We start from the raw sequence: 27,829 nt of genomic DNA, 5'->3' as shown, positions 1-27,829 counted from the left end.
ATAGCTCCTCGAGTAAGCTCACAAGAAAATGCTCGTTACTTTACAATTTTCTTTGCTAGATGCGTGTCCGTGACATGAGCCTTCAATTTATAAAAATAACAACTCTCCCCTGCATTTATTGCGCCGATGTGTAATTTCTTTCATTTGCCCCCCCCCCCAAAAAAAAAATAATAATAAAAGTAATAATAATATGTTAACAATTAATAATAACAACAAATAATCAAGACCTACACCCCCCCCCCCCCATTTACTCAGTCCTTCTTACTAAACCAAAGTTGCAGAATAACACTTTTCATATAAATTATACTCGCACCGTTTTTCTTGAAAAATTGTAAACACAAAATGTTGGTGCAGGTTGTCGGAACATAGGGGTGTCGGAACATAGGGGTGTTTTGGTTGTCGGAATAAATGGGTGTCGGATTATAGGTTGAGTTGTCGGAACATAGGGGTGTCGGAACATAGGGGTGTCGGAACATAGGGGTGTCGGAACATAGTGGTGTCGGAACATAGGGATGTCGGAATATAGAGCAGTCACCGTTGAGATACACCAAGTGAGGACTGAGGTAACTTGTCTTTGACAATTACCGACACCAGTCGAGTGTCCTTTAAGGGACATTCCAAGTACAATTCTTGTTCACAAAGATGGACGCACATTTATTAACCAAAGGTGTCCAGTGTCTTTAACATAGGTTTTCCCAGCCAATTTTAGAAAAATTAATTCAATTTCATTAACTACATTCAAATTGACGAACTTTCCCCTAATGCATTCATTTATGTTGTTTGTGCACGTATGCTTTATATTTTCCTCATTCACATTCGTTTACAGACACTGGTAACTCACTGGTGGTTTTTACGAAACTGAATGAGTATTGCATTGCGGGTTAATGAAACTGAATGGTCTGATCGGACCAGTAAATTCAGGAGGCCCTGAGAAACAAAGAAAATACACATAAATTATTGGATGTGGAGATGAATAGAGATAATGGTTAAAGACAATAGACACTATTGGTAATTGTCAAAATCCAGTCTTCTCACTTGGTGTATCTCAACATATGCATTAAATAACAAACCTGTGAAAATTGAGCTCTTGTCACACCCTTGTCACATGAAGTTGTGTGCTTTCAGATGCTTGATTTCGAGACCTCAAATTCTAAACTTAAGGTCTCGAAATCCAATTCGTGGAAAATTACTTCTTTCTCGAAAACTACGTCACTTCAGTGGGAGCTGTTTCTCACAATGTTTTATACTATCAACCTCTCCCCATTACTTGTTACCAAGTGAGGTTTTCTGCCGATAATTATTTTGAGTAATTACCAATAGTGTCCACTGCCTTTAAATCACAAGCTATATTCTTGAAACTAACTTAAGATTGTACATTTTGCACCAATTTCAATGTTAAACCGATAAAGGAGAGTAGCAGGCTGCTATTGTCCTCTTTTGTTATAGGTCCCTGGTTGCAATGTACCTTGGACGCTATTGTCCTCTTTTGTTATAGGTCCTTGGTTGCAATGTACCTTGGACGCTATTGTCCTCTTTTGTTATAGGTCCCTGGTTGCAATGTACCTTGGACGCTATTGTCCTCTTTTGTTATAGGTCCCTGGTTGCAATGTACCTTGGATGCTCTTGTCCTCTTTTGTTATAGGTCCCTGGTTGCAATGTACCTTGGACGCTATTGTCCTCTTTTGTTATAGGTCCCTGGTTGCAATGTACCTTGGATGCTCTTGTCCTCTTTTGTTATAGGTCCCTGGTTGCAATGTACCTTGGACGCTATTGTCCTCTTTTGTTATAGGTCCCTGGTTGCAATGTACCTTGGACGCTATTGTCCTCTTTTGTTATAGGTCCCTGGTTGCAATGTACCTTGGACGCTATTGTCCTCTTTTGTTATAGGTCCCTGGTTGCAATGTACCTTGGACGCTATTGTCCTCTTTTGTTATAGGTCCCTGGTTGCAATGTACCTTGGATGCTCTTGTCCTCTTTTGTTATAGGTCCCTGGTTGCAATGTACCTTGGACGCTATTGTCCTCTTTTGTTATAGGTCCCTGGTTGCAATGTACCTTGGATGCTCTTGTCCTCTTTTGTTATAGGTCCTTGGTTGCAATGTACCTTGGACGCTATTGTCCTCTTTTGTTATAGGTCCCTGGTTGCAATGTACCTTGGACGCTATTGTCCTCTTTTGTTATAGGTCCCTGGTTGCAATGTACCTTGGACGCAATTGTCCTCTTTTGTTATAAGTCCCTGGTTGCAATGAACCTTGGACGCTATTGTCCTCTTTTGTTATAGGTCCCTGGTTGCAATGTACCTTGGATGCTCTTGTCCTCTTTTGTTATAGGTCCCTGGTTGCAATGTACCTTGGACGCTATTGTCCTCTTTTGTTATAGGTCCCTGGTTGCAATGTACCTTGGATGCTCTTGTCCTCTTTTGTTATAGGTCCCTGGTTGCAATGTACCTTGGACGCTATTGTCCTCTTTTGTTATAGGTCCCTGGTTGCAATGTACCTTGGACGCTATTGTCCTCTTTTGTTATAGGTCCCTGGTTGCAATGTACCTTGGACGCTATTGTCCTCTTTTGTTATAGGTCCCTGGTTGCAATGTACCTTGGACGCTATTGTCCTCTTTTGTTATAGGTCCCTGGTTGCAATGTACCTTGGACGCTATTGTCCTCTTTTGTTATAGGTCCTTGGTTGCAATGTACCTTGGATGCTATTGTCCTCTTTTGTTATAGGTCCCTGGGTGCAATGTACCTTGGACGCTATTGTCCTCTTTTGTTATAGGTCCCTGGTTGCAATGTACCTTGGACGCTATTGTCCTCTTTTGTTATAGGTCCCTGGTTGCAATGTACCTTGGATGCTATTGTCCTCTTTTGTTATAGGTCCCTGGTTGCAATGTACCTTGGACACTATTGTCCTCTTTTGTTATAGGTCCTTGGTTGCAATGTACCTTGGACGCTATTGTCCTCTTTTGTTATAGGTCCCTGGTTGCAATGTACCTTGGACGCTATTGTCCTCTTTTGTTATAGGTCCTTGGTTGCAATGTACCTTGGATGCTATTGTCCTCTTTTGTTATAGGTCCCTGGTTGCAATGTACCTTGGACACTATTGTCCTCTTTTGTTATAGGTCCTTGGTTGCAATGTACCTTGGACGCTATTGTCCTCTTTTGTTATAGGTCCCTGGTTGCAATGTACCTTGGACGCAATTGTCCTCTTTTGTTATAGGTCCTTGGTTGCAATGTACCTTGGACGCTATTGTCCTCTTTTGTTATAGGTCCCTGGTTGCAATGTACCTTGGACGCAATTGTCCTCTTTTGTTATAGGTCCTTGGTTGCAATGTACCTTGGACGCTATTGTCCTCTTTTGTTATAGGTCCCTGGTTGCAATGAACCTTGGACACTATTGTCCTCTTTTGTTATAGGTCCCTGGTCGCAATGAACCTTGGATGCTATTGTCCTCTTTTGTTATAGGTCCCTGGTTGCAATGTGTATACCTACTCACACACACACACACACACCCCCACACTCGACCTTATGGACAAGGTTTGTTGGGTCCTGCTATTGTTGTTCTATTAATGATAATACAATTAGAAATAACTCAAAGCTTTGCATTGTGAAGGCACAACGAGGTGTAGGTTTAGACATGACATTTGACGACCTATCTGAAATGTCCAGTAGCCTTAACATTCTCCTCATAAAAGATAATAAATACATGGTTTCACTACCAACCTACTTCTCATAATTAAGACTTTGCTTTCTTTGGTTCTAGCTGGCATGTCCACTCTGCTGGTAGCTTGTCCACGCTCAATCTAGCTGGTCACCATTGTGTTGCAATGACTTTTCATTTTCTCCATTAGCTTCGGTTTCCAATATCTAACAAAGCAGGAAGTCAAATAGAAAACACATCAATTATAAAGTTTGCAGAACAAAACATGCTCATTAAATACAAATCACAATATAATTCAATACCACTGGACAACAGGTGCTGAAGACACAATTTTAGGACACATAAATGGAGGCCTAGTGATCAACCCAATTTAAAATGTCCATGGAATGCCACTGGCAGACAAGAGTTTGCGAAAAACAGAAATATATACTGTACATGACACAGCTGAGAAAACCAGATAAAAAGAACTCAGCTCATAGGTTGCATTCCTGGTTGAAGTTGTTAACTTTAGCTTTCAACTAGACCACTGGGCATGCCTGGGTGGCGATACGTATGTGCCACCCAGTAATAAGCCATTTTATGAATTAGAATTTGTCACACGAAGGAGATATTTTTTGCTAACATTAACTCTACGTTTTGACTTGTATGCAAATTTATAGGCAGGGGAGATACGTCACATGTTATACGGTGCACTTCCTTCGTGTTTGCTTAATTTTAGGCTTACTACATTGTGCAGATAGGGTGTTCTCGTAAGAGGAACATGGGACATTCCCAAGGGGAACCAGAGATCCATGGAAAAGGGTGCGGTAGCATCTAGTGCGAGCTGATGGAAAGTGATCTAGAAATGATTGAGTTTTGGGGTTGTCAATTCCCCCAGAGAGTTGGGCGATAGCCTAGAGAGAGATTGTGGACGTCTTTGGCAATATTGTTTTTATTAGCCAATTTTTCTTCAGCGGTAGCTGAAAGTTAGAGAAGTTGTGGATACGGTCGAGTTGGGCCACGAGCCTCCCGTCTAGTGCTGGGCGAATAGTGAAATTTTGATATTCGGATACCGCTAGCCAACTATCCGAAATTAACCGGATATTCGAATAGTTTTTTCGCCGCTAGAGAGCGCTATTAAACAAATTTAAAATAAACTAGACCTTAAGTGTTTGTGAACAAACACGAAGCTGTTCCGTATTGTTTTGCTGTATGCGTATTTGTATCCGGGACTCTGCGAAACCTCTCTAATAATTTGTAGTTGCGACTTTAACACTAAAGCACACTAGTCGCCCCGGCCTACTTTTGTCACAAGTAAAGCACGATTCCTGCGAATGCAAATCAAATTTTTAAGTCACTGTTTTCGCTGTGAAAGTTTCGCAGGAGTTGAGCACAAAAGTCAACTGTAGCAAATTTTTTGATGCAAATTGTGACGCTCAAGAAGACATTCCCTGCTAAGCTGTTAAATACGCTTAGCGTAAGCACAATTCCTAGTATACGTAAGCGCTGCGATTCTTTCCTTGAAAAGCCATTGGCCCAGGACCAAACTACATATAGCTTTTAAACACAAAAAGCAGCTTAACCATGTTCAAGTTGTGAATCCAGGTATTCTGCTCAATTTCTGCAATTTTGTAAAGCAAAATGTTTTGCCTGTTATTATAAGCAGCTCTATAAAACTAAGCCACTCAACCACCAGAGAAACGTCAGCATAATAAAATCTCTGCTTTTGTATTCCTGTCAAAGAGTTTTTGTTTGTCGATCATGGTCTAACTTCCGAAAGTAACGCGAAACACTGGAATTAGTTTAGGCAATTGGTCCCCGGCGCAAACAAGGTGACTTTACCCGTAAATCATTCCAAATCCCGGGCGGTCTATTTTCGTCGTCTACACTCGTCGCCTGAAACGAGCCCGGTCAAAGACGCGCCACGCTCAGAGCTTAATACGTTTTTACATGCTTTGCTAAAACCATGTGCTTTTTCTACCTCCATGCTAAAACTGAGACTAAAATAATTTTTGTGACATTTATTTTTTACTCCTTTCTCAAAAACTTCAACAACACGGCAAGCTTTCAACTATCATTATCTTCCCTCCATGATATGCGACCATGTATGGAGGTAGCTAGCTATCTCCTGATGCTTCGTAATAAATCGTAGAACCATGTTCATGTACATGTAGACTCTCCTCCATACTACATGTAGAACGTACACCAAAGATCGTGCTGTGCGAGGACAAAATCAGGACAGTTTTATTTTCCAGGAAAGAAGCTTCTCATGAGCAAAAAATTGGGGAAAAAAGAACATGTTGTACAGATAGTTTTAATGTAGGTACATATTTCTGATTGTAAAAAAAATGTAAAATGTATGCCTCATTATATTGATTTCGTCGAGATTCCCGGAGGCTTCGAACCACGGATCACCTGAGTAATAGCACCCGCGTTTAACCGCGGCCCCATTGGATCTATCAACACGGACGTCCAATTTTATTCCTTATATAATAACTGTACACATTTAATAAAAATAATTACAAGATGACGTGAGATACAAAATTACTTCATTTTGCACATCTTCAATACCCAGAGAATCAACATATGAAGAATTTTTGAAAATCGGACGTTTATTTTGGGAGATATGCTGTTAACAAGATTGCCTAATTAAATATTCATATCTTTATTAACTCAGCTAATTGATTAAGAGATTAAAAAACATACGTAGAAAAACTAAGTTACGTACTAAGCTTCGATTTAATATAGAACTCAAGTCTGTCATTTCTACCGTTTCTAAGATTATCTTGCCACAAAGAAATTGTGCGTTAAACCTATGGCGTTTTGGGAAAAAACGTTTCTAAAACGTTTAAAAAATTTCGGCGAAAACAATACCTGTTCCGACGGTAGGTCGGAACAGCAACAAATGTTTTTGCCGCTAGAGGGCGCTGTTCGTTTGTGAATGAGATCTTTTGGGCGCATTGATATTAGTTTTAGAAAGTGTCACTCAGTTCATTCATAAAAATAGCCAGATCTAATTTAAAGATGGCGATTTGCTTTTTCTTTTGATCGTGATTGACTCTACGTGAAGGAAAACTTTCGAAATCTTTGATCAAACTACGTCAGAAATGTCATTGTTTTAGCTCTTCACGGAGGTGAGCATAATTAAATACTTAATTCAAAATTGAATTTGTTCAAGCTGGAGTGACTGCTGAAGCCACCATTTGTACACAGCAAGCTTGATGTTCGCTCAACCATAGGGAACAATCAGCTTGATGGACAATCACCAATCACAATGGGAGCTATTCATAAAGTTCTACTCATCCTGGCTTGTCTCCTATTCAACACTGGACAACAGCACAATGAATTGTCAGTGCAATTGTTGAAATCCATTGTGACAAGCCATCAGCTTCTGCCTGTAAAGTACCAGGGTGGTAAAGCGCTTTACTACAGCAATGCACTGTGCACATTTCAAGTGCAGTTACTACTAACGGCAGGGGATATTCAACCTAACCCAGGACCTACTGCTGCTGAAAACAGAGATCATACCATTTCTAACTGTGCTCCAGATATATCTGGCCAACATGATGGCCGAATATCATACAATAGATCACAACTTTATCAGTTTCAACACTTCAATCAGCGCTTAGAAAACACTGTTTGGACCACTATCACCTCACTTGGGATAAATTTGAAAGGAAAAACACGTAGAGGATGCAAGGGTGGCAGAAGGAGATGTAAGCATAATAATAATACTCATGTCTCTGATCAAGAAGAACATGATGCCCGGGCACTAAACTCTAAGTTTGCTCTGTGGAATTCCAGATCAATTAATTCCAAGATCCCGATGATATGCGATCTTATTATCTCGAATCAAATAGACATATTTGCTCTGACTGAAACGTGGCTGTATGGTGATGATCGTGATAGTGTTCCAATCGCAGATCTCCTGAACACTTTACCAACACATACATTTCACCATATTCCACGAAGAAGCAGAACTGGAGGGGGTGTGGGTGTTTGCATCCGCAAAACTTTTCGGGTGTGTGAGAATAAATGCAGATCATGGGACTCATTTGAATACATGGACCTGTTTATAACTGCGCATCAGACAAATCCCTTGCGTCTAGTAGTAGTCTACAGACCACAGCTGACTAAGAGCAAGCAGCCAACATTTCCTACTTTCATGAGTGACTTTTCAACACTTTTAGAGCTACTGGTGTCAGAGCCGAATCGGTTAATGATCGTGGGCGATTTCAACTTCCATGTGGACAATGAATCTAATCGTGAGGCATTGTTGTTTTTGGAGCTCATTGATTCATTTAGCTTGGAACAACATGTTAGAGTTCCGACACATCAACAAGGACACACACTGGACTTATTGCTCACACGTTCTTCTGATCACTCGGTTTCGGATGTTTCCACCACGCAGATCCTACCATCAGACCATGCCGCCATCATGTGTTTGCTTGCCATTCGCAAACCCGACCCTACTAAAGTAGTCATAAAAACACGGAAAGTTGGTGAAATTGACATCGATACATTTCGACAGGACATTCTTGATTCTGAATTATACACAGCTCCATCAACAGATCTCAACCAGTTAGTTGAACAGTATGAGTCAGTTCTGAGCAATCTCCTCGACAAACACGCCCCCTTGATCACTAGAACAATTACGTGTCGCCCAAATGCACCTTGGTATAATGACAATCTACACAAACTCAAATCGGAACTGAGATGTTTAGAGCGTAGATGGTGAGCCTCGAAACTTGAGATTGATCGACAGATATTTAGAGCTAAGTGTCGTCAATACAATCAAATGATTCATAAGGCTAAAAACGGCTACCACTCTGCTCAACTGGAGAACTGCAGTATGCATGAGCTCTTTCACAAGGTGGATAAGTTGTGCAAAACATCACCAGCAAAAACTCTCCCATCTACCGACACCTCACAAGTACCACTAACAGAACGCTTTGCTCATTACTTTAGTGAGAAAATTGAACGCATAGCTATGGAGCTTCAAGAAAATCCGACTACTGATGTTCCACATATTCAATTTCAGATATGTGAATCCGACTTTCAGACATTTGAACCCGTTTCTACACTGCAAATCATTTGACTCATAGCCAATTCTCTGACATCTACCAGCAGTCTTGACCCAATTCCAACTGGTCTTCTCAAAAAATGTGCTAATGAACTTGCACCAGTTATTTGTTGTATTGTCAACAGGTCTTTCGCTTTGGCACATTTTCCAGACATCTTAAAATGTGCACACATCAAGCCACTGATAAAGAAACCTCAGATGGATCCTGAAGATCTCAAGAATTATAGACCAGTCTCCAACTTGAAGTTCTTATCAAAAACTGTTGAGCGTGCGGCAGTTTCTCAAATGCAGAACTACCTGTCAACAAACAACCTAAATGCAACTATGCAATCAGCGTATCGGAAAAATCATAGTTGTGAAACTGCCCTGCTTCGTGTCATCAATGACCTACTGCTTGCATTGGATAGTGGTCAGGAAGCAGTCTTACTGTTATTAGACTACACAGCAGCATTTGACACTATTAATCACAACATTCTTTTTGATCGGCGCGAGCAGAGATTCGGATTTCACAACAATGCTCTCAAGTGGCTTCAATCTTATTTCACCAATCACAGTCAGTCAGTAGTCATTGGAGATCAGATATCATCAAACCAGTTCCCTCGACGCGGAGTCCCTCAAGGCTCCGTAATGGGTCCTTCCATATTCACGCTCTATTCCTCACCCCTGGAAGATGTGATCAAGTCCCATGGAATGTCATACACCATGTACGCTGATGACACCCAGGTTTACACCATTCTCAATCACAACACTCAGGCGACTATCATACCAAAACTTGAAGCTTGCTTAAATGACATCAAAGTGTGGTCTTCAAGAAATGGCTTAAAGTTAAATCAACAAAAAACTGAGTTTCTCCATCTTTCATCCAAATTCAGAAGCAAGAGTTCACTCCAACCTATCACCATAGCAGATTCATCTCTTGATCCAACTTCACATGCACGGGACCTGGGTGTCATCATCGATGATCAACTCACCATGGCAAAGCATGTCAGTAATTTGTGCCGAGCATCTTCTTTTGGTTTGCACAAAATCGGAAAAATCAGACAATATCTTGACCAATCGACAACGGAAAAATTGATTCATGCTTTTGTGATGAGTCGCATTGACAATAATAACAGCCTCTTATACGGATTACCAGAATGTCAACTTCATAAACTCCAACGCGTTCAAAATTCAGCAGCCAGACTCATCACTAGAACCCGATCACTTGAACCCATCACTCCGATCCTTCGCAATCTCCACTGGCTACCAGTTAAATCACGGATAGTTTTCAAACTCCTAACACTCACCTACAAATGCAAAAACGGATCAGCACCAGACTATCTCCAGGATTTAATTCAACACTACCACCCTCCGCGAACACTTCGTTCCAGTTCAAAAGGTCTTCTCATAGCAGCTCCAGTTCACACGAAGTTCTACGGTCAACGTTCCTTCCAATATGCTTCACCTAGACTATGGAACTCTCTTCCCAATAATCTCAAAGACTGTGCCACACTAGAACAATTTAAATCACGACTTAAAACCCATCTCTTCAATCACAGAAGCGCTTAGAGACTTTATTTTGTATTATGCGCTATACAAGAACTGTTTATTATTATTATTATTATTATTTATGCTGTTTTATGCTGTCTTAAAAGACGTTTCATAAGTATTCACACAAAACATTCCTATCAGTTGTCGCCTGACGTCCGCGGATATTCGGATATTAAAGAACTATCCGAATTATAAATAGGTATTCGCGCCCTAAGCAGATATCCGGTTAAGAAAAAAAAGGCATTCGCGGTTACGGATAGGAAAACCTATTCGCCATTAACCGGGTATTCGAATAATTCTCCCAGGCCTATTCCAGTTCTTGTACATGCATAAGGAAGCCAGTTGAAACTGTAAGTTTAATTCTTTATTTATTTGTTGTTTAAATTGCTTGGTTTTGCAGTAAAAAAAATACTGTCAGTGTACCAACAATATTTCTATTTGGGGATGTAATTATGATTTGAGAATTCAGCACCGCTGATATTAGTTTTGATTATGTAAATTGTGGGCTAGGCAAACACGACCAAACCTAGGCCCGAAAGCTTTGATGTTGTTGTTTTCTGCTGTGGAAAAGTATTTTTTGAACTATTGTAACTTGTTAGATTAGGATCATTGGTTTTCATGTCAATATTTCCAGGGCTTCCTATATTGGGTTGAGATTGAGAATTATCTGGAGTGGACGGGGCGAAGTGACGAGCCCGACTTCACTGTTGTAGTGGGACTGACCAGGAACTGGCATAACCCCATCTGGACCTCCGCTGGCACAACACCGGACGGTCATACTCTACTTTACTCACAGCCGGATGTGGCGGGTAGGACTTAATTATAATAATTAAGGATTTAGTAATAGTGTAATACTTCTCGTTTATTTATTTAATTTTCATGTCAGTGGTAATAGTGAAAGATATTGTGATTATTCTCTTGTAGATAGTTGTAAATAAATAACTAATATTCTGTACGATAGTAGAAGAGGTGATTATTTTGGAGTCAGGGTAAATTCAGTCTCGCACGCATGGCGCGTGAAGGCAGGGTGGCCCGGGTTTTGTGACAGAATTGAATAAAGTCATGTATGTACCCCCTTCCCGTTGTGTACTTGGAATCACAGAGGAAAAGAGTGTGTTCAAGTATGGACCATATTTATTTAAGATTTCTCTCTTGATTTCATCCTGGTTTGAGTGTATTACAAGTTAAACTTGTTTTGTCCCCTTTTGTGTATCTATTTTGTTTCACCTTTCACTGTCAGGAGCTGTGTTCTTTTAACATATTGTATAGCGTGGTTGAACTGCTCTGTATTATTGATATTACTAACGTGGGGCAGGGGTAACCTCTGTCACCCATATCATCTTTGAAAGGGCAAAGCCATTTTAATTTTGCAAAGGGCACTTTCAGTGGAAAATATACAAGTCAATGGGCAACTTTTGAAGGGGCAGCAATGCAAATACCAGGGGCACCGAAGGCCATGGTCTCTGTGTTAGTCCAGGCCTGGGTATGCTTCTCATCAGACAGGTGTACATGGTTAAACCTTGTAGAGTACACAGTGCTTATTACACCTTATTACTAAAGGTTTAAAAACCAACTCAAAATTCTTTAACCCAATTTATTAAATCAACTAAGTTAGTTTATTCTTACCCGTCTGGCAAATTCAGGGAGGACAAAGGCTGCTTTGTGAATGTCACTATTGTAGTATTTCAGATTCAGGGTCTTCTTGACTTCATTTGTCCAGCTGCGAATTGGTTTCCTGAAGTTTGTTTCCTGCAGATAGAAATTATATAATATCCTTACACATGATTTGACATGTTTGAAGATAAAAAATATTTTAAAAATGTCAGAGATGCAACTGGCAGTTGAAAAATCTAAGGCAAATAAATGAATGTTTTTTTTGGGGGGGCACATTTATAAAATTTTCAAGAATGAAATTTGGTCTTTGAGAAAAAAAGTGGGAACACTTTAATATGAACAAGGGCTGACCTACATGTCTTTTTTCTTTGTCCTTTTCTTCCACTCTGTACTTTCTAACATGTGTTCTGCGCCTTTGATCATTTTGTATGAAAGGGGCACAGTATAAATTTCAAATGATATTACTATATTATTATGACATGTAAACATAGTGTAGGCTCTAGAAAAAGCATAAAAACTACAGTTTTACTGATTTTTCTGAAGGAAAACAATAAGAATAAAGATGGAACACTATCATGCCTGAATTTGGGCAAGGTGACCAAGGCACAAGTGCTACATTTGGTGAGAACCCAAATGGTGGGGCGTCAGTGAAATAGGGGAAAACAATTATGAATTTATAACAATGCTAAACAGATCTTTGGTAATCGGACCACGCATAACTTGAGAGAGATTTTAACTTGAGAGAGATTTTGATGTTTTTCTTAACCTTTGTGATAAGTGATTATGTTGCTATCCCTTTCAATGGGAGACTTTCTGGGACGATAGAGGGCAGCAGACTTACCGGGTAAATCCATTGTTCTCAGAATTATGCGCATGTTCAGAAATACGTAAACAATGGAAATTTACCCGGTATGTCTGCTGCCACCTAGCGTTGGAAAGTCTCCTATTGGAATTATTTTTCAAACCCCTTTCAGTGTCTTCAAGATTATCTTGGCAGTGTACTCCAGGGCCACTGATTTTCCGTTTCAGAAAAGTGCAAAAAACATGAATTCCATTTCAGGCACAAACAATTCTGTTTCATGTTTTTGAACTGGATAAAAGGTTGTTTATACCCAGGGAGTCACTTACAAACTTAACTTTTGAATAAGTTGCACATGCAGACTTCTTAAATGTTAATTTTGAACTGAATTTCTGAAAAATACTGTTACATTACTTGTTGATTAATTTGTAAATGAAAACATCAGCAAAAAACAGTGATGATGATTTAAATCAACGGCCGATTCAGTTTCGGAGTAACGAGTTCGGAGTAACGAGTTGGAAATTTTAATTCTGAAATTGAATGCACTGACTCACTGACTGATCAGAGATCGCTGCAACAGAAACATGTAACAGCCGTAGCACTGTGACTGCAGTATCAATGCACATGACATGATAGACTTGATTTCAAGTCTTACACCGCGGTTATTTCTCTGCATCAGCCACGCAGAAATCCCTCGCATTATGTGCTATCACACGGTCTAACTCACAAGAGGGCGCTGTTTCAGCCAATACGCACGATCACAGACTTGGAATAATAACCTGACCGTTCTCCCTCACAAACAAAATGTCAGCCATTTTGTTTCGTTTTTGGCGACAAAATGTTGACAGTTTACGGTTTTATTTTAGACCTTTCCGAAATGAAAAATCATTGTGTGTGTTCGTAAAGAGCATAGGTAAGCTGGTTTGTGTACATGTATATTGTTGATAAGGGGTAGGGAAAAAATGTGATTTGGGTGAAAAAAAAAATGAAAAAAACGTGCCGTAAAACAATGTGCTGTAAAACAACGTGTATTCAGAACGGGATGCCGCACTCGCACGGCACTCGCTGGATATTGCGCTACTACGGTGACGATCTAGTAGTAATTTTTTTTTTTACAACCTGATTTTTGATGCTTTTTTGTTTTAACAAAAAGAAAATTAATAAAGAATGCAATTTCAATAGGTTTGGCCTGAAACAGTGTTTTAGCCAGGAATTTGGAAAGTGGGAGTGCAAACTGAAAAAGTGGGAGTGCAACCTAAAATCACGACAAAAAATAGAAACGTGTGCGTAGCACACAACACGAGCGCGCAGCACCAAGTCTGTCTCACCCCCCCCCCCCTCTTTAAGGGCCCTGGACTGATCATGGTAATTAATATTTTCCTTAGTATGTGTTTAGGTTTCATAAGGTTTAAGTCTTATAATATAGGTTGTTTAATTGTTGAAACTGGGTCAAAGGCAATTTGTAAACAGTCTGCGGAGAATAAAGAACAAACAGTTACGAAAGACAGTGCCATTTAAGTAGTTCCACTGGGCAAAAAAAATGTACCATGCATTTAAAAACAAATTTTGGAGGTCTATACCCCCCCTACAGCAAAACCGACTTGAGATTTGAAAAGAAACATGAACCAGTTTTTGAACCTTTCGAGCGGAAAATAAACATCGTTTTGTCAACTGCATTAACACCAAAGAGATGCAAACATTGAAATCCAAAAACGTCTCGATGTTTCAACTCTACAACGAACAAACGATGTGCCCTTGAATTTCTAGAAGGAAAAAAGATCGTCATGTTTGCCGCCGTCGAGTTGGGAAAAACTGCGGAACCAATCTACAAAGCAACTGCAGAATGTATGCGGTAAAAGGTGCACTGCGCCGCGTGTCACACAGTTACCGATACTGACGTCATAGTAGAAAAATCCAGAGCGCGATGGTTTGTAGGATCGTGGAGATGAGATTGGTACCTAAAATAATCTGAACGAAAACACATGTGAATTCGCCTCTATCATACCACGCGTGCATGGAGTTCATGCTGCCTGCTGATGACGGTCGATGACGACGACTGACTGTTAAAACGAAGTCTGCGTGTCTCGCTTGCGTTGTGTAATTTGCACGTGCGTTGTGTAATGTGTGGTTTGTGCGTTGTGTTTCGTGTGGTCGCAATGTGGTCAGCGTTTTCGAGGCAACTTCGAGTGATTGTTTTATGGTTGCATCGTTGAAATTTTGATTCAAAAAGAAGAAGGAAATCTGGTAAAACCAAATTTAATTTTACTCACTGCTGTTTAAACTGTTCAAAAAAAAAAAAATAATAGTTCAGTAATTTTCACTGAAATTATTAGACAGCACGGCTTCACCCAAGCCGTGCATCAAATTTTTGCCCGTGTTTTCAGCCCAACTGGCCGTGCTAACACGGCGTGCACGGCTCGCTAGCTAACACGTTGGCCTGAAAAAACTGGGAAAAAACCTAAAATTTAGTTCGATTTTTTTTTCTTCAAAAACTGAAAACCCCGTTTTCCGTTTCAAAAGGCTGATTCCGCAATTTCCGTCCGTTTTCCGCGATCGCGGAAAATCAGTGGCCCTAGTACTCACCATAGCCTTTTTTTTTATTTTAAATAAACGAAACAATTATCTGAGACTTAACGGTAAATGCAAATGTCAACAATGATGACTCTCCATACAAGTGCGTTTCACACACATTGTCTCAAAGTTTATCACATGTCGAAGTTCATTGCAAAAACGTATTTCCAGCCAGAAATAGTGGTTTTATCAGGGAAAGTGCATACATGTACATGTACCTGGCGACTGGTAAACAATGTGTACACATTGATACAGGCTGACAGGTGGGGTATTTCCTAGAAGACAGTATTTTCCTTTTTTATTTGTATATTGAACACATCATTTTAGAATAGAAAACCCAGATTTTGAGGTAATATGGGGATGAACAATTAAACAGTGAGTCTGATTTTCGATTTTGAACACAAAATAAGACAAAGAAGTTGCCAGTAGGGTGCCAGAGGACTGGCGGATTACATGTCAAAACTGCGATCAGTGTCATTAATCTGTGTTGCATATACAAGTTCTGATGGCTATCATCACCAGTTTTGTAGCCACAGAGGGTAGTGCCTGGCAGGCTTGCTCAAAACTAACTAATTTCAACCAGCATTCTAAGCAAAATACACTGTGCTGCCGAGCACAAATTTCCCCCGGATCGCACTTCAGCAATGATGGCCCCATATCTAAACATGAATAACTTTGTTGAACCGCTCGCCCTTGGTGGATTGAATTGGATTTAGAGCCTAACACTACAATTGGTCTAGCTACAATACTGCACTGATCATGACCATCTAGTTAATTTCGACCAATAAAGCATGTGGTGGCAAATACTCTAGCACTTCAAACTTGAAATAGTTTCAGGTATGCCTCAAGACACAGTGCATTATTGATACATGCAGTCAGGGAACCACACCAATTTATTCACCCTAGAATACATACCGGATTTAGACTGCACAGGGTGAACCCAATTTGACCACTTGGATATGTAGGGATGGTACAATAACCGTAGTCAACGACTGGGTACAAAGTCTTGCAGAAGTCTTGCATCGTCTTGATCAGTTCCAGATGCAACCATAGACATTCTCCTGCGTAATAACAAAAATATCACAAAGTGTTACAGCATTGTTAGCATTACTCCCATCAATTCAGTAAATGTGTTTTTATTCGGTTGGATAACTTATAACCAAGGCACTCCGCGCCCCCGCCACATTTATCACGTGATAGGGTGCGGCATATTTGAATCAGCTCACTGAAGCGCGATCCTATAAATAGTACACTTTTGCTAAGTAAGAATTAGTTCAGGCCATTCTGCCGATCGTTGAGTGTTGCCCAGTACGTTTTCCTATAGCTTTTATGCTTGTTTGAGATTTTAAGATGTCATCTAAAGACGAGCAACCAAGTTTCAACCCTGAATTGCTATTTGACAAGTTTAAAGATTATTTTAATCAAAAGTTCGACAGTTTGGCCAATAGTAACAAACAAGGCGAGGACAGCGGCTTTAAAAACTTAAAGAATAAGATCGAGGCGAAAGCCCTTAAGAGATCGGGAAACTCCGCTCAGTTCGAGTTCTGTGGGCAGCTGGAAATTGCCCACGACAGGGTCAAAATTGCCCTCCTCAACTCAAGAAAGGGAACATCCAAAAAGCGATTGAGGCCCTCCAGGAGGCAGAGGATCTAGTAACGGACAGAAAACGAAAGATCAAGATAGCCGACGACAGCAAAGCTGGCTGGGCAACGGTCCAGCATATGGATAAGGGAGAAGTGGGTGAGATGTCAGCCAAAGAAAGGAAACGGGTGATGGTAGCCGAGGAATCGGCTCTGCCCATATAACATCGACACCATGTATTCCAGAGCCAAGCGAAGGGCTAGGGCAGCACCATCTATTGGGTACACCCATTTCAATAATAGAGTCACCCCATGACAAGTGCCCTTCTCTCAGCGTACCGCAGCCATCACCCTCCCGGGCGCAATGCCAAGCTTCCCAGCAGTCAATCCAGCCGCCAATGCCACCTCTACAGGCCTCGCTGCAGGACCATCCACTCTGCCTTAAGTTCTCAAATCTGGAGCAAAAGTTTGGAGATGTGCTGAAGGTACAGTGTGGTTATGAATCAAGTGAGACGACTGATCTATTATATGATAATATGTCAGTCAAAGGGAGATTAAAACACCACTCTAGTTTTTGGATTAATATAGGCACTTCACCAATGATTATGTCAGTAATTAATGAAGGATACAGGATTCCTTTTTATAGAGGACCCACCCCCCCCATGCATCATCGTAACAACAATTCGGCTATCAATGATCATTTGTTTGTAACTCAATCTATTCTAGAATTGCTTAGTTCCAATAGAATTATTGAAATGTCATGTCCTTCTTTCGTCGTGAGTCCCCTGTCAGTAGCGTATCAAGATTCCGGGAAAAAGAGGTTGATTTTGGACTTAAGCAGACTGAACAAATTCGTACTAGAGGCTAAGTTTAAGCTGGAAGACTGGAAGATTGGTTTGCAGTATATTACAGAAAATGCACTTCTATTCTCCTTTGACTTGAAGTCAGGTTACCAACATATTGACATTTCAGCAGAAGATCAAAAATATCTGGGGTTTTCACGGGATTCCAAGGTTGTGTTAGATATTTTGAGTTTACTGTCCTTCCATTTGGGCTTTCATCTGCTCCTCTCCTTTTTACCAAAATGCTAAAACCTTTAGTCACCCATTGGAGAGACTCAGGCATACTCATTGCTCTATACTTAGATGACGGTTTTTGTGTCATTCTCAGTTCGGCAGCAAACGACAAATCCCACGAAATTGTAGCAAAAGAGATTTCCAAGCATGTAAGGTTTGATTTGATAAGAGCAGGTTTTGTCTATAATATAGAGAAGAGCAAGTGGATTACAACCCATTGTATTGGATGGTTAGGCATGATTTGGGACACTCGGGCTGGGACTCTGAAAGTGCGCCAAAAACATATAGACAAAATATTACAGACAATATCTGAAATAGAACAGTGTTCCTCATTAATGTCAGTGCGCAACTTGCAATCTTTCGTTGGCCAAATTATTTCTCTAGGTCCAGTTTATGGAAATTTAACTAGGCTGATGACCAGACAATGTCAAGTTAAAATTGCTCAAGCTGACAACTCAATTGAAGTTGTCTGCTTAGCGAAGTAGCATTAAACTAAACACCCAAACTGTTGTGCCCTGATTATGGTGGTATGCCTATGTATGCCTATGTAAAGCATAGTCAGTTTTGAATACTAATGCAGTCTTCAATCCAACAACATACAGTAACCCAGCACCCAAACTGTGCGACCGGCAGCCCAGAGCACTTTAGTTAAAGGAACGAGGTACCAATATTTGAGTACAGGAACATTTAGTGGATAACCTGACCAGATATGGTAGCTGGCCGTCAAAATTGTGTATGATATCTTGCTAGGTACCTCTTAGTTTATTACAATGTACATGTATAGGCCTAAATAAACAAAATAGCTTACATTTATGAAACCGTATGCACGTCCAAACGCGTACATCAATGAAGCACGCAGCACGCATCATTCCTGGTATGATTTCTACGGCACAAGCTGCACGCACCCACACGCTATGATGTAGGTCAGATATTTGAACGGTGACGTCATATTCAATACGGTCTATAATGAAACAGTCTCTCCACAATCACATACGTAAGCTTACCTTGAGTGCAAACAATTCCGTCAGGTCTTAAAGCCTTTTTCATCAATACATAGTAGGGTCTTTCAAACAGAGCAGCAGCGGGACCTGACCATACAATTAAACAATTAATACTTTACACAAGAATTTACAAACCACTTAAACCATCCAATTGTAAAATATAAGAACAAAACCCTTTTAAGGTACAATATACTTAGAGCCATTGGACCCTTTCGGTACAGAAAAAAAAAAAAGTTCACAGATTTACAAATAATTTACAGGGTTTACAGAAGGTAATGGTAAAAGACTTCTCTTGAAATATTAGTCCATGAAATGCTTTACTTTTTGAGAAAACGGTAAAACAATAAAAATTCTTGTTAGCGAGAATTACGGATTTGTTATAAACCACATGTCATGACACGGCGAAACGCGCGAAAACAGGAGTGGGTTTTCCCGTTATTTTTTCCCGACTCCGATGTCCGATTGAGCCTAAATTTCCACAGGATTGTTATTTTATATATAAGTTGTGATACACGAAGTGTGGGACTTGGATAATACTGTTTACCGAAAGTGTATAATGGCTTTAAAGGCAGTGGACACTATTGGTAATTACTAAAAATAATTATTAGCATAAAACCTTGTTGGTTACGAGTAATGGGGAGAGGTTGATGGTATAAAACATTGTGAGAAACGGCTCCCTCTGAAGTGCCATAGTTTTCGAGAAAGACGTAATTTTCTACGAATTTGATTTCGAGACCTCAGATTTAGAACTTGAGGTCTCGAAATCAACCATCTGAACGCACACAACTTCGTGTGACAAGGGTATTTTTATTTATTTCATTATTATCTCGCAAGTTCGATGACCGATTGAGCTCAAATTTTCACAGGTTTGTTATTTTATGCATATGTTGAGATACACCAACTGTGAAGGCTAGTCTTTGACAATTACCAATAGTGTCCACTGCCTTTAATTTATTATGAAACTTACCCTTCTACCTGGCATGTCTGGGCGGAAGGTAGACTTTCTGCTGGGTCTACTACTTAAGGTTATAGGATCATTATTGACTTCACTACCATGGAGCGAGTTCTTTATTGGTCTCAACATTTCAACTAGCTTGCTCTAGTCAACTTGGAGACCAATTGCGATCAAATATAAGCTAAAGTGGTTGTCCTCATCGATTTTCTACCCAATCCACCCAGGTAGTAGTTAAAAAGGCAGGTTGGTTCTTTTCAGAACTGAGAAGTTTCCCGGATTCCGAAAAAATCTACTCCGCGGTAGTAGAATAAGACAGTTCTCTTAGGGGAAGTGGACACTATTGGTAATTACTCAAAATAATTATCATCATAAAACCTTTCTTGATTACGAGTAATGGGGAGAGGTTGATAGTATAAACATTGTGAGAAACAGCTCCCTTTGAAGTGACGTAGTTTTCGAGAAAGAAGTAATTTTCCACAAATTTGATTTCGAGACCTCAAGTTTAGAATTTCAGGTCTCGAAGTTAAGCATCAGAAAGCACACAACTTCGTGAGACAAGGGTGTTTTTTCTTTCATTATTATCTCGCAACTTCGATGAACGATTGAGCTCAAATTTTCACAGGTTTGTTATGTTATGCATATGTTGAGATACACCAACTGTCTCCGACAATTACCACTAGTGTCTACTGTCTTTAAGAACAAAATGTACCTTGCAAATATTTGTACCTACATGTAGTTGGCGTTTGTAATTTACCTATTGGATCTGATGAGTCTGTAATGATGACGTCAAACTCGTTGAGATGTTGTTTCATAAACACAAACCCGTCTCCTATATGCTGCGTTAGCTTGGGACTTTCAAATCCACTGGACATAAACGGAAGGTACTTCTTGCTGACTTCTATAACTTTCTGGAGATTGAACAAATACAAAAGGATTTGAAACCACACCCAGATGATTTAGCTACATTGTTGTACAGCAACCCAAGTCTTGTGCACAAGACTGCATGGCCATGACATGATATAAAGCTATCATGCCATGAAATTGGACCAAAAGGTTTAAGTTATTACCTCATCGATTTCACACTGAGTGACACTCTCCACTTGTGGGTGTTTCACAACCTCTCGTATGACTCCACCATCACCGCCACCAATCACCAAAACCTAATGGGTAAAACAAAACATGTAACTTTGAAAGAGATTTGATTTGAAACTAGGCCTGCAAATATAACTTTTTGTCAGAAAATAGTAAAAATCCTAATTTGTTTTTAAGAAATGTGAAATGTTGTTTCATCAGACACACCAGTGTTTGGCACACACCAAATAATTGGAAGGCACTAAGGACTAATGGTTAGCCTTGTAGCGGTTTGGAGTTTCTTGAGTGCTGAGTGCATTTATGCTATTTTATAACACTGTTCCATAAAGATAGATCCCTTATAAATTATACCGGAACAGAGTACTTGACAATTCCCAGTAAAATCAAGAATATCTGAACTGCTACAAGAGTTATTACAGTACAAAAGGGCTTCCCAACACGCCCAAAGAGTGCAGTTACAACACACATGCATAACTGTCATTGGGCTTCAACTAACTCAAGGCACCCACAACAATTGCTGTGGTGCCCTGTGCTTTTGTCATAAGTGCCCACCCACGAGGAAAATTGCTGTGCCCCTTCAAAAACAAAGTCAAGGCCCGAGTCATGACCCGTGTTGTAGCTAGAACAATTTGAGTGGTGGGCTCTACATATTAATTTATACAATTAAGTGCACCGAGGGCAAGTGGTTAACACAATTGTTCATGTTAAGATACATTATTATTATTATTAAAAAGATTTATACAGCGCATTTCCAAAATAGACCATGCGCTTTACAATAAAAATTGAAATTAAATACAATAGAAAGCAAATTTATGCACACACATAAAAAGCACAAGAAACGGCACATTAAAGGGTCTATGTACCTTCTGTAGGACAAAAAAAACTACAATGTCCACAGATTCACACCAAACCCACACCGTCCGAAGACAACGACGGTAGAAAGCTACTCCGAAAACATCAGCCGCCGAGGCGCTGCAGCTCCCGAGAAATGAACACAATCTTCGTCCCAGTGATCGTGAGACGAAAACTATTTTAGCGTGTAAAATTGTATATTCATGACACCGCCCCACCCACCTTTCAACAACCACAGCACCCCAGCAACCAACATTCCAAGGTACGCCTTCACCATCACTATCCCCAAACGGTGCAATGTAAACCTGCGGACACCATGCCCCGTGTCACAAAAAGTACCCAAATCGGTAAAACACATACTGACTAACTTAAGACAAGCACAAGAGGGTGCTACCCCATTGACCTTTGACCGGGGTGCATGACAGGGATAATGCAATGAGTGCAACCAGGCTTCCGTCCACGTTAACAATAGTGCATGTGTGCGACGCATCATCACACGATGAACGTGGTGCGGCAGGTAGATCGGGGACCGGACGTGGCCAATTTAATCGGGCACTCGAGCGTAGGTTAAACTACCCATTTGGGTCGGTTAAGTTACCTGGGAGGAAAACTTCCTGGACTGTTCACAATCACATTAGACTCAAAATGGGTTAGTTACCCATTTGCTCGGTTAGTTTACCCAAATTACGTCCAATGCAAACAGGGCTTAAGAGGGCAGACTGTGTAGATACATGCATCCAATATTATCAAACCCCTGACAGGTAGTTTATCTTTCATTCAAAACCACAATGGATGCTACCGAATGGTCAGACAGTACTAAGATTTACAATGGTAAAAAAATACACCACACAAAGGTCTGCTGTACATCTTTGAAGGCCTATAATGTTTTATGTTTGGAAGGCCATGCACCAAGGTATTTTCTCCTTTAAGGCAGTGGACACTATTGATAATTACTCAACATAATTTTTAGCTTAAAACCTTTCTTTGTGACGAGTATAAAACATCGTAAGAAACGGCTCCCTCTGAAGTGCCATAGTTTTCGAGAAAGACGTAATTTTCCACGAATTTGATTTCGAGACCTCAGATTTAGAACTTGAGGTCTCGAAACCAACAATCTAAACGCACACAACTTCATGTGACATGGGTGTTTTTTTTTTCATTATTATCTCGCAAGTTCGATGACCGATTGAGCTAAAATTTTCACAGGTTTGTTATTTTATGCATGTTGAGATACACCAACTGTAAAGACTAGTCTCTGACAATTACCAATAGTGTCCACTGCCTTTAATAAAGAGCACCAAATGAGGACACTATAAATTTCTACCGGGATGAGCATTTCAAGGGCATCAAGGCAATAACCACCAGGGGCATGGAGGCAATCGGCTTTCTTGCCTCCTTAAAATACCAGGCCTGTGTTTGGTTACCTTTTTGGGGTTGGGGTGTGAATTCAGAGGTAGATGGGATATCATTTCTTGGTAGCTAAACTCATCTCTCTCTGTGCACTGGATAACTCCATCCAGTATAAGGACATTGCCGTAGTTTTCACTGAAATGTAACAAAAATCACAGTCAATTATTATCATGTGTCACTCCCTTTGAGGCCGACATTAATAACTTACAACTTCAAGTCAAAAGCAAGATTAACAAACATGTCATTGAAGAAAAAAACTTACACACTTACAGCTTACACACTCAGACAACAAAAATGTCAATGGGTTTTTATACACATATTGACTGGCAACGAGGTAACTGGTGTACGTCTATTCTCCCTCGGGCCTGTGAGTGATCAGAAGAGCGACCTATATCAGCCGGCCGAGGTAAATAGGCCCCTCTTCTGGTCACTCACAGGCCCGAGGGGGAATAGACGCACACTAGTTACCGAATTATGCCAGTAAATGTGTTTTATAACGCAGCTAGATCTTTATTGCAAATAAGAACAGAAAAAGGAAGGTTGTAGTTGTTGTTCACGATTCTAGTCAAGAGAGGGCGCTGTTACCGCGTGCACTATACTCAAAGACTATTGCCCGCTCTGGTACTATTTCCGCAAAACACGTGCGCACGATCGCTAGCCTTTATTAGTTCATCCCACGTGACCCTGTTTCAGCCAACCAGAATAAAGAACAAGCAAGAGGTGTGTTATAAAAATGTATATTGTACATGTACATCCTGTGTAGCTATTGCATCAGAAGCAGACCATAATAGACACCTAAATTGTGCCAAAAACATATAATATTCAAATTGTCACCACACCCTGAAGGAGTTGAGTGCCAAAGCTGACATTTGGTGTATAAGTAGATATAATATATATGTTTAACTGGTATCAATTTCAAAAAATGTTTCAATTGATCACGGGCCGGGCCGGGTCTTTTTGACCTTTCTCTGGCTGGAACCAACTTTGGGCTCATGCTACTTTCTGAATGAATGCATTGGTGAGCTTACAATTGCTTATGGGTAAAGACATGCACCCATAGATAATAACTAGGGAATATAGGATCCATTTGACCCCTCATGTGGGCACAGGGGGACCCCAATTATCAAAAAAAAAAAACGTTTTTGGCTGATTAAGGTGCCTACTTTGGGTGACCATAATAAACTAGAAAATTAGAGGAGATACATTTAACTTGAGTGCAGATTCATGATATTTGGCAAAAAGTAATATGGAATACCAAGTTTGAGCTCTCTACCTGGTACAAAATCTAAATTATGAGTTTTCAAAGTCGGAAATTATCACAAAAATCACATTTCGCGTCTCGTGCGCGCACAAAATGGCCGCCTCGACCATATTTCAATGGATCATTTCTCGGAGTATGACTTAGCTTTTTTGTATGTGTTCATTTGAGCCACATTCAATCATTCTGATGAAGTTTCATCAAAATCTGAGGGGGGTCACCTGGGGACCACTGGTTGATTTGACATGGAATGACCCATGACAGAATACAACTTTGATTCAAATATAAAAACAAATACAGTGACCTAGCACATTTTTCACACTTCTTGGATGAGATTTGAACCCACTGCCCAGATGCATTCTGCAGCATACCCAAAACCACCAGTGACCAGACCAATGAAAATGCCCAGTGACAGGAGGGTAGTTTGATTAGCAGTGTGTACTGAAAACAACTTGAAAGGTGATTGCATAAAGATGAAAGGCACTGGATACTTTTGGTAACTACTCAAAACAATCGTTGGTAACAAGCAATAGAGAGCTGTTGATATGTTGATTGATAATATAAAACATTGTGAGAAACGACTCCCTCTGAAGTAACGTAGTTTTTGAGAAGTAATTTCATGATCATCAGCCAATCAAGAAGAAAGCAATCATCTTGCCCAAAGCAGCCAAGCCAAGTCGCCCATAACAAGCAAGACCTCCCCGGTCGCTCGACAGAATCCCATGCCGAGTACACATTACATGAAGAGCTTGTATTGTAATTATTGTACCAGAATTCACGATTTAATTGTTGCGCAACAGTACACGGCCAACACACGTGTAGTCCTTCGGTACATGTACATACATGTACATACATGTACATACGTATTACTTTGGTATATGTACACTGTATGTACATAATACACTGTAATACGTATTTAGTGTAGACAAAAACTCACCTTTTAAAAACAAGTACATCTTGAAATTTAGTTTTCTCGTGAAACAACACTTCCTCTACTTTCAGCGACATGGACTGACCAGGCCAGAGTGTACTAAACTCACTAAACCAACCCTCTCGCAAACAGTCCATTGTGATTGTTAGTAATTGCCTTTTTTGTTCAGATCTTGTCTTGAGCGAGCTGTGGTTCACGCGCGGTGGTGTTGACGTTCGTTCTGATCCGGTCCACGTGTGTGGTGAAAGAGAGGTGAACGAGCGAGTAGTCTTGGTTCGAGACCTTCCTGCTCATGATACCACACTCAAATCATCACCGATAGAGGGCGCCTGGTCGTACATGTCAGAGTCCACAGAAATAATAAGGTCAACAAATTACAACGTAGTAAAGGAGTACTTTTTGGTACTATACGTTTGACGTCAGACGTTCAGACTAATCGATCCCTAAAATTGTCTTTCCGCATTGACACTTATAGTAATACATTACTCAAAATAAAATGTCACTTACTTGTTTCTTGTAACAAGCAATGGAGAGCTATGCATGATAGGTTAAAACCGTCATTAATTTTGAGAAACGGCTCCCTCGTAATCTTCCACTAAAATATTTAAATTTGACTTCGAGATCTCAGAATTAGATTTTGAGGTGAAGAAATCAAGCATCTGAAAGCACACAACTTCTTTTGTGACAAGGGTGTTTTTCTCGCAACTTCGACGACCAGTTTGAGGTCAAACTTTCACAATTTGTAAAGACATGCATTTGCTTTTCAGAACCAGTAATTTAATTCCTGCAATGTCATTCGATAAACGTGCAGTGACATTACACTTTGATGGTAATTATATTACATACTGTAGGCCTATGCGTTTTAACACCTCATTTATTGATTGCGAATATGAATATTTGAAATTCGCAATGAATTCGACCCCCAAAATTGTGCTCATCAGTTTCCCTATCATCACTTTCAGAACGGTATTGGTTTCCCCGCTTCATCATTTAAAGTTCCCTTCTTGCCCAATCTAACCGGCTGACTTCTGTATCCTTTATGTCCTATAGTAGCTCATTCTTTTATCACAGGGGCGTCAATCCGTCTTGAAGGATGGAAGGGGGGAGACATAACATTTACGGCATGGGGTCCGGGCCCGCTTTAGGGGCCCTGATTTTGTTTATGCCGTAGATGCTCTCTGGTGCATGCAATCTAGGGAGTCTGATGTATGATTATGTGCCCGGTCTCGGATAATACAATTTAATGCCTATTTCAAGCTATGATGCACCTATTTTTGCTATCATAACTCAGAAAGATTTGTTACATTCTTGATGTTCTGTGGTGCTCTCTTATAGGCCATTAAGAGACCCAATGGCAAACGAAACAGAACTTGCCATAGAAGCTGCAGAACGGCAATGACAGATAGAGACAGCGCGGCACCGTAAAGTAAACATGTAACTAAAAGAATTACAAAGTATGGAGATCAGACACGCACGTACGTGCCTTTATAAGACACACGAGTTATACAACAAAATGGGGAACATTGTGTGCCCCCCCCCCCTTGGGATTGATGGCAATGACTGGACACAGGGTTCGGGACACAGGGTTTGGTGCAAAACATGAGTTTCATTATAAAGGTGGTCAAAAGACACGGGGAACAGTTGATATTGTGTCCCCCCCACCCTTCGAAAATGGGGTCGGGGTGGGGGACACAGGGGGGGGGGGTACACGCCCCTTCCACTCTTTCAAGGGGAGGTACAAGTTTGCCAACGATGGAGCTTGTGTGAGTGAGAAGCCTTTTACAGTGGGGTGCGGGCCCGATTAAGGGCGCGGACATTTTTTGCATTTCAGATGCTCTGTAATGCAACTTGGGCCAATTTTGAGGGGGACATTTGATATAGTGTCCCACACCCTTCAAAAAGTTGTGTCATCCTTTGCCCCCTGGATGAATGCCCGTGGGTTTGGTCCTATACAATGCAAAACTTGGGCTTCATGATAAAGGTGGTCAAAAAGATGGGGGGAAATTTCGATATTTTGTCCCCCAACCTCAAAAAGATGAGGGACATGTCTCCCCGCCGCCCCCCCCCCCCCCCGATTGACGACCATGCTTGATCAATATCGAAAGATCCTCGAAAGATCTAGACACATTGTGGAAGATCACATTGTACATGTATTTGGATACTTTCTTCAACTATCTCTTCCAGTCTTTCTGCTTGCATTCTCGGGCTTTTTCTATTTTCAAAACCTTCTGGGATTATATTCATATTCCCAATCAAATCAGCCTGTTGTGGCAGGTGTGGTACGAGGTGATTGCATCTGGGGTTTACCTTGTAAGAAGCAGTGAATATGAGGTGTAGGTCTACAGGCGTTGCAGAACCACACAAGAATCTCTAAAGTAATTTTGTCCCTTTCTTTGTTAGTGTATTCAGTTTGAGTAAAGCCTGCACAGGCCTGGTGTAACCAATGG

General features: G+C 40.5%; 1 protein-coding gene across 1 annotated transcript; it reads right to left on the bottom strand.

Moving 5' to 3' along the window:
• Nucleotides 1–3,339: 3,339 nt before the first annotated feature.
• On the bottom strand, nucleotides 3,340–25,606 carry LOC117302768 (spermidine synthase-like). Its single transcript, XM_033786792.1, has 8 exons — nucleotides 25,389–25,606; nucleotides 23,208–23,328; nucleotides 20,907–20,999; nucleotides 20,594–20,747; nucleotides 18,888–18,971; nucleotides 16,143–16,288; nucleotides 11,870–11,992; nucleotides 3,340–3,857 (listed from the first exon to the last, which is right to left on the bottom strand). Exons 1-8 carry the CDS (start codon nucleotides 25,517–25,519, stop codon nucleotides 3,789–3,791), a joined length of 921 nt encoding a protein of 306 aa, XP_033642683.1. The 5' UTR covers nucleotides 25,520–25,606; the 3' UTR covers nucleotides 3,340–3,788.
• Between the last annotated feature and the right edge of the window lie 2,223 nt (nucleotides 25,607–27,829).

This window comes from Asterias rubens, chromosome 18 (genome assembly GCF_902459465.1).
Source record: "Asterias rubens chromosome 18, eAstRub1.3, whole genome shotgun sequence".
NCBI lineage: Eukaryota > Metazoa > Echinodermata > Asteroidea > Forcipulatida > Asteriidae > Asterias > Asterias rubens.
Note: the sequence above shows the minus strand (reverse complement) of the source record. Positions and strands in the feature narration are given on the sequence as shown.

Excerpts from the sequence above, each read along its gene's own strand:
- LOC117302768 (XM_033786792.1), bottom strand. The coding sequence starts at position 25,519 with ATGGACTGTTTGCGAGAGGGTTGGTTTAGTGAGTTTAGTACACTCTGG. Across the intron at positions 23,329-25,388 it reads GATGTACTTGTTTTTAAAAG|TGAAAACTACGGCAATGTCC; the intron begins GTGAGTTTTTGT and ends GTTACATTTCAG. Across the intron at positions 3,858-11,869 it reads TCCCTGAATTTGCCAGACGG|ATATTGGAAACCGAAGCTAA; the intron begins GTAAGAATAAAC and ends CTGCTTTGTTAG.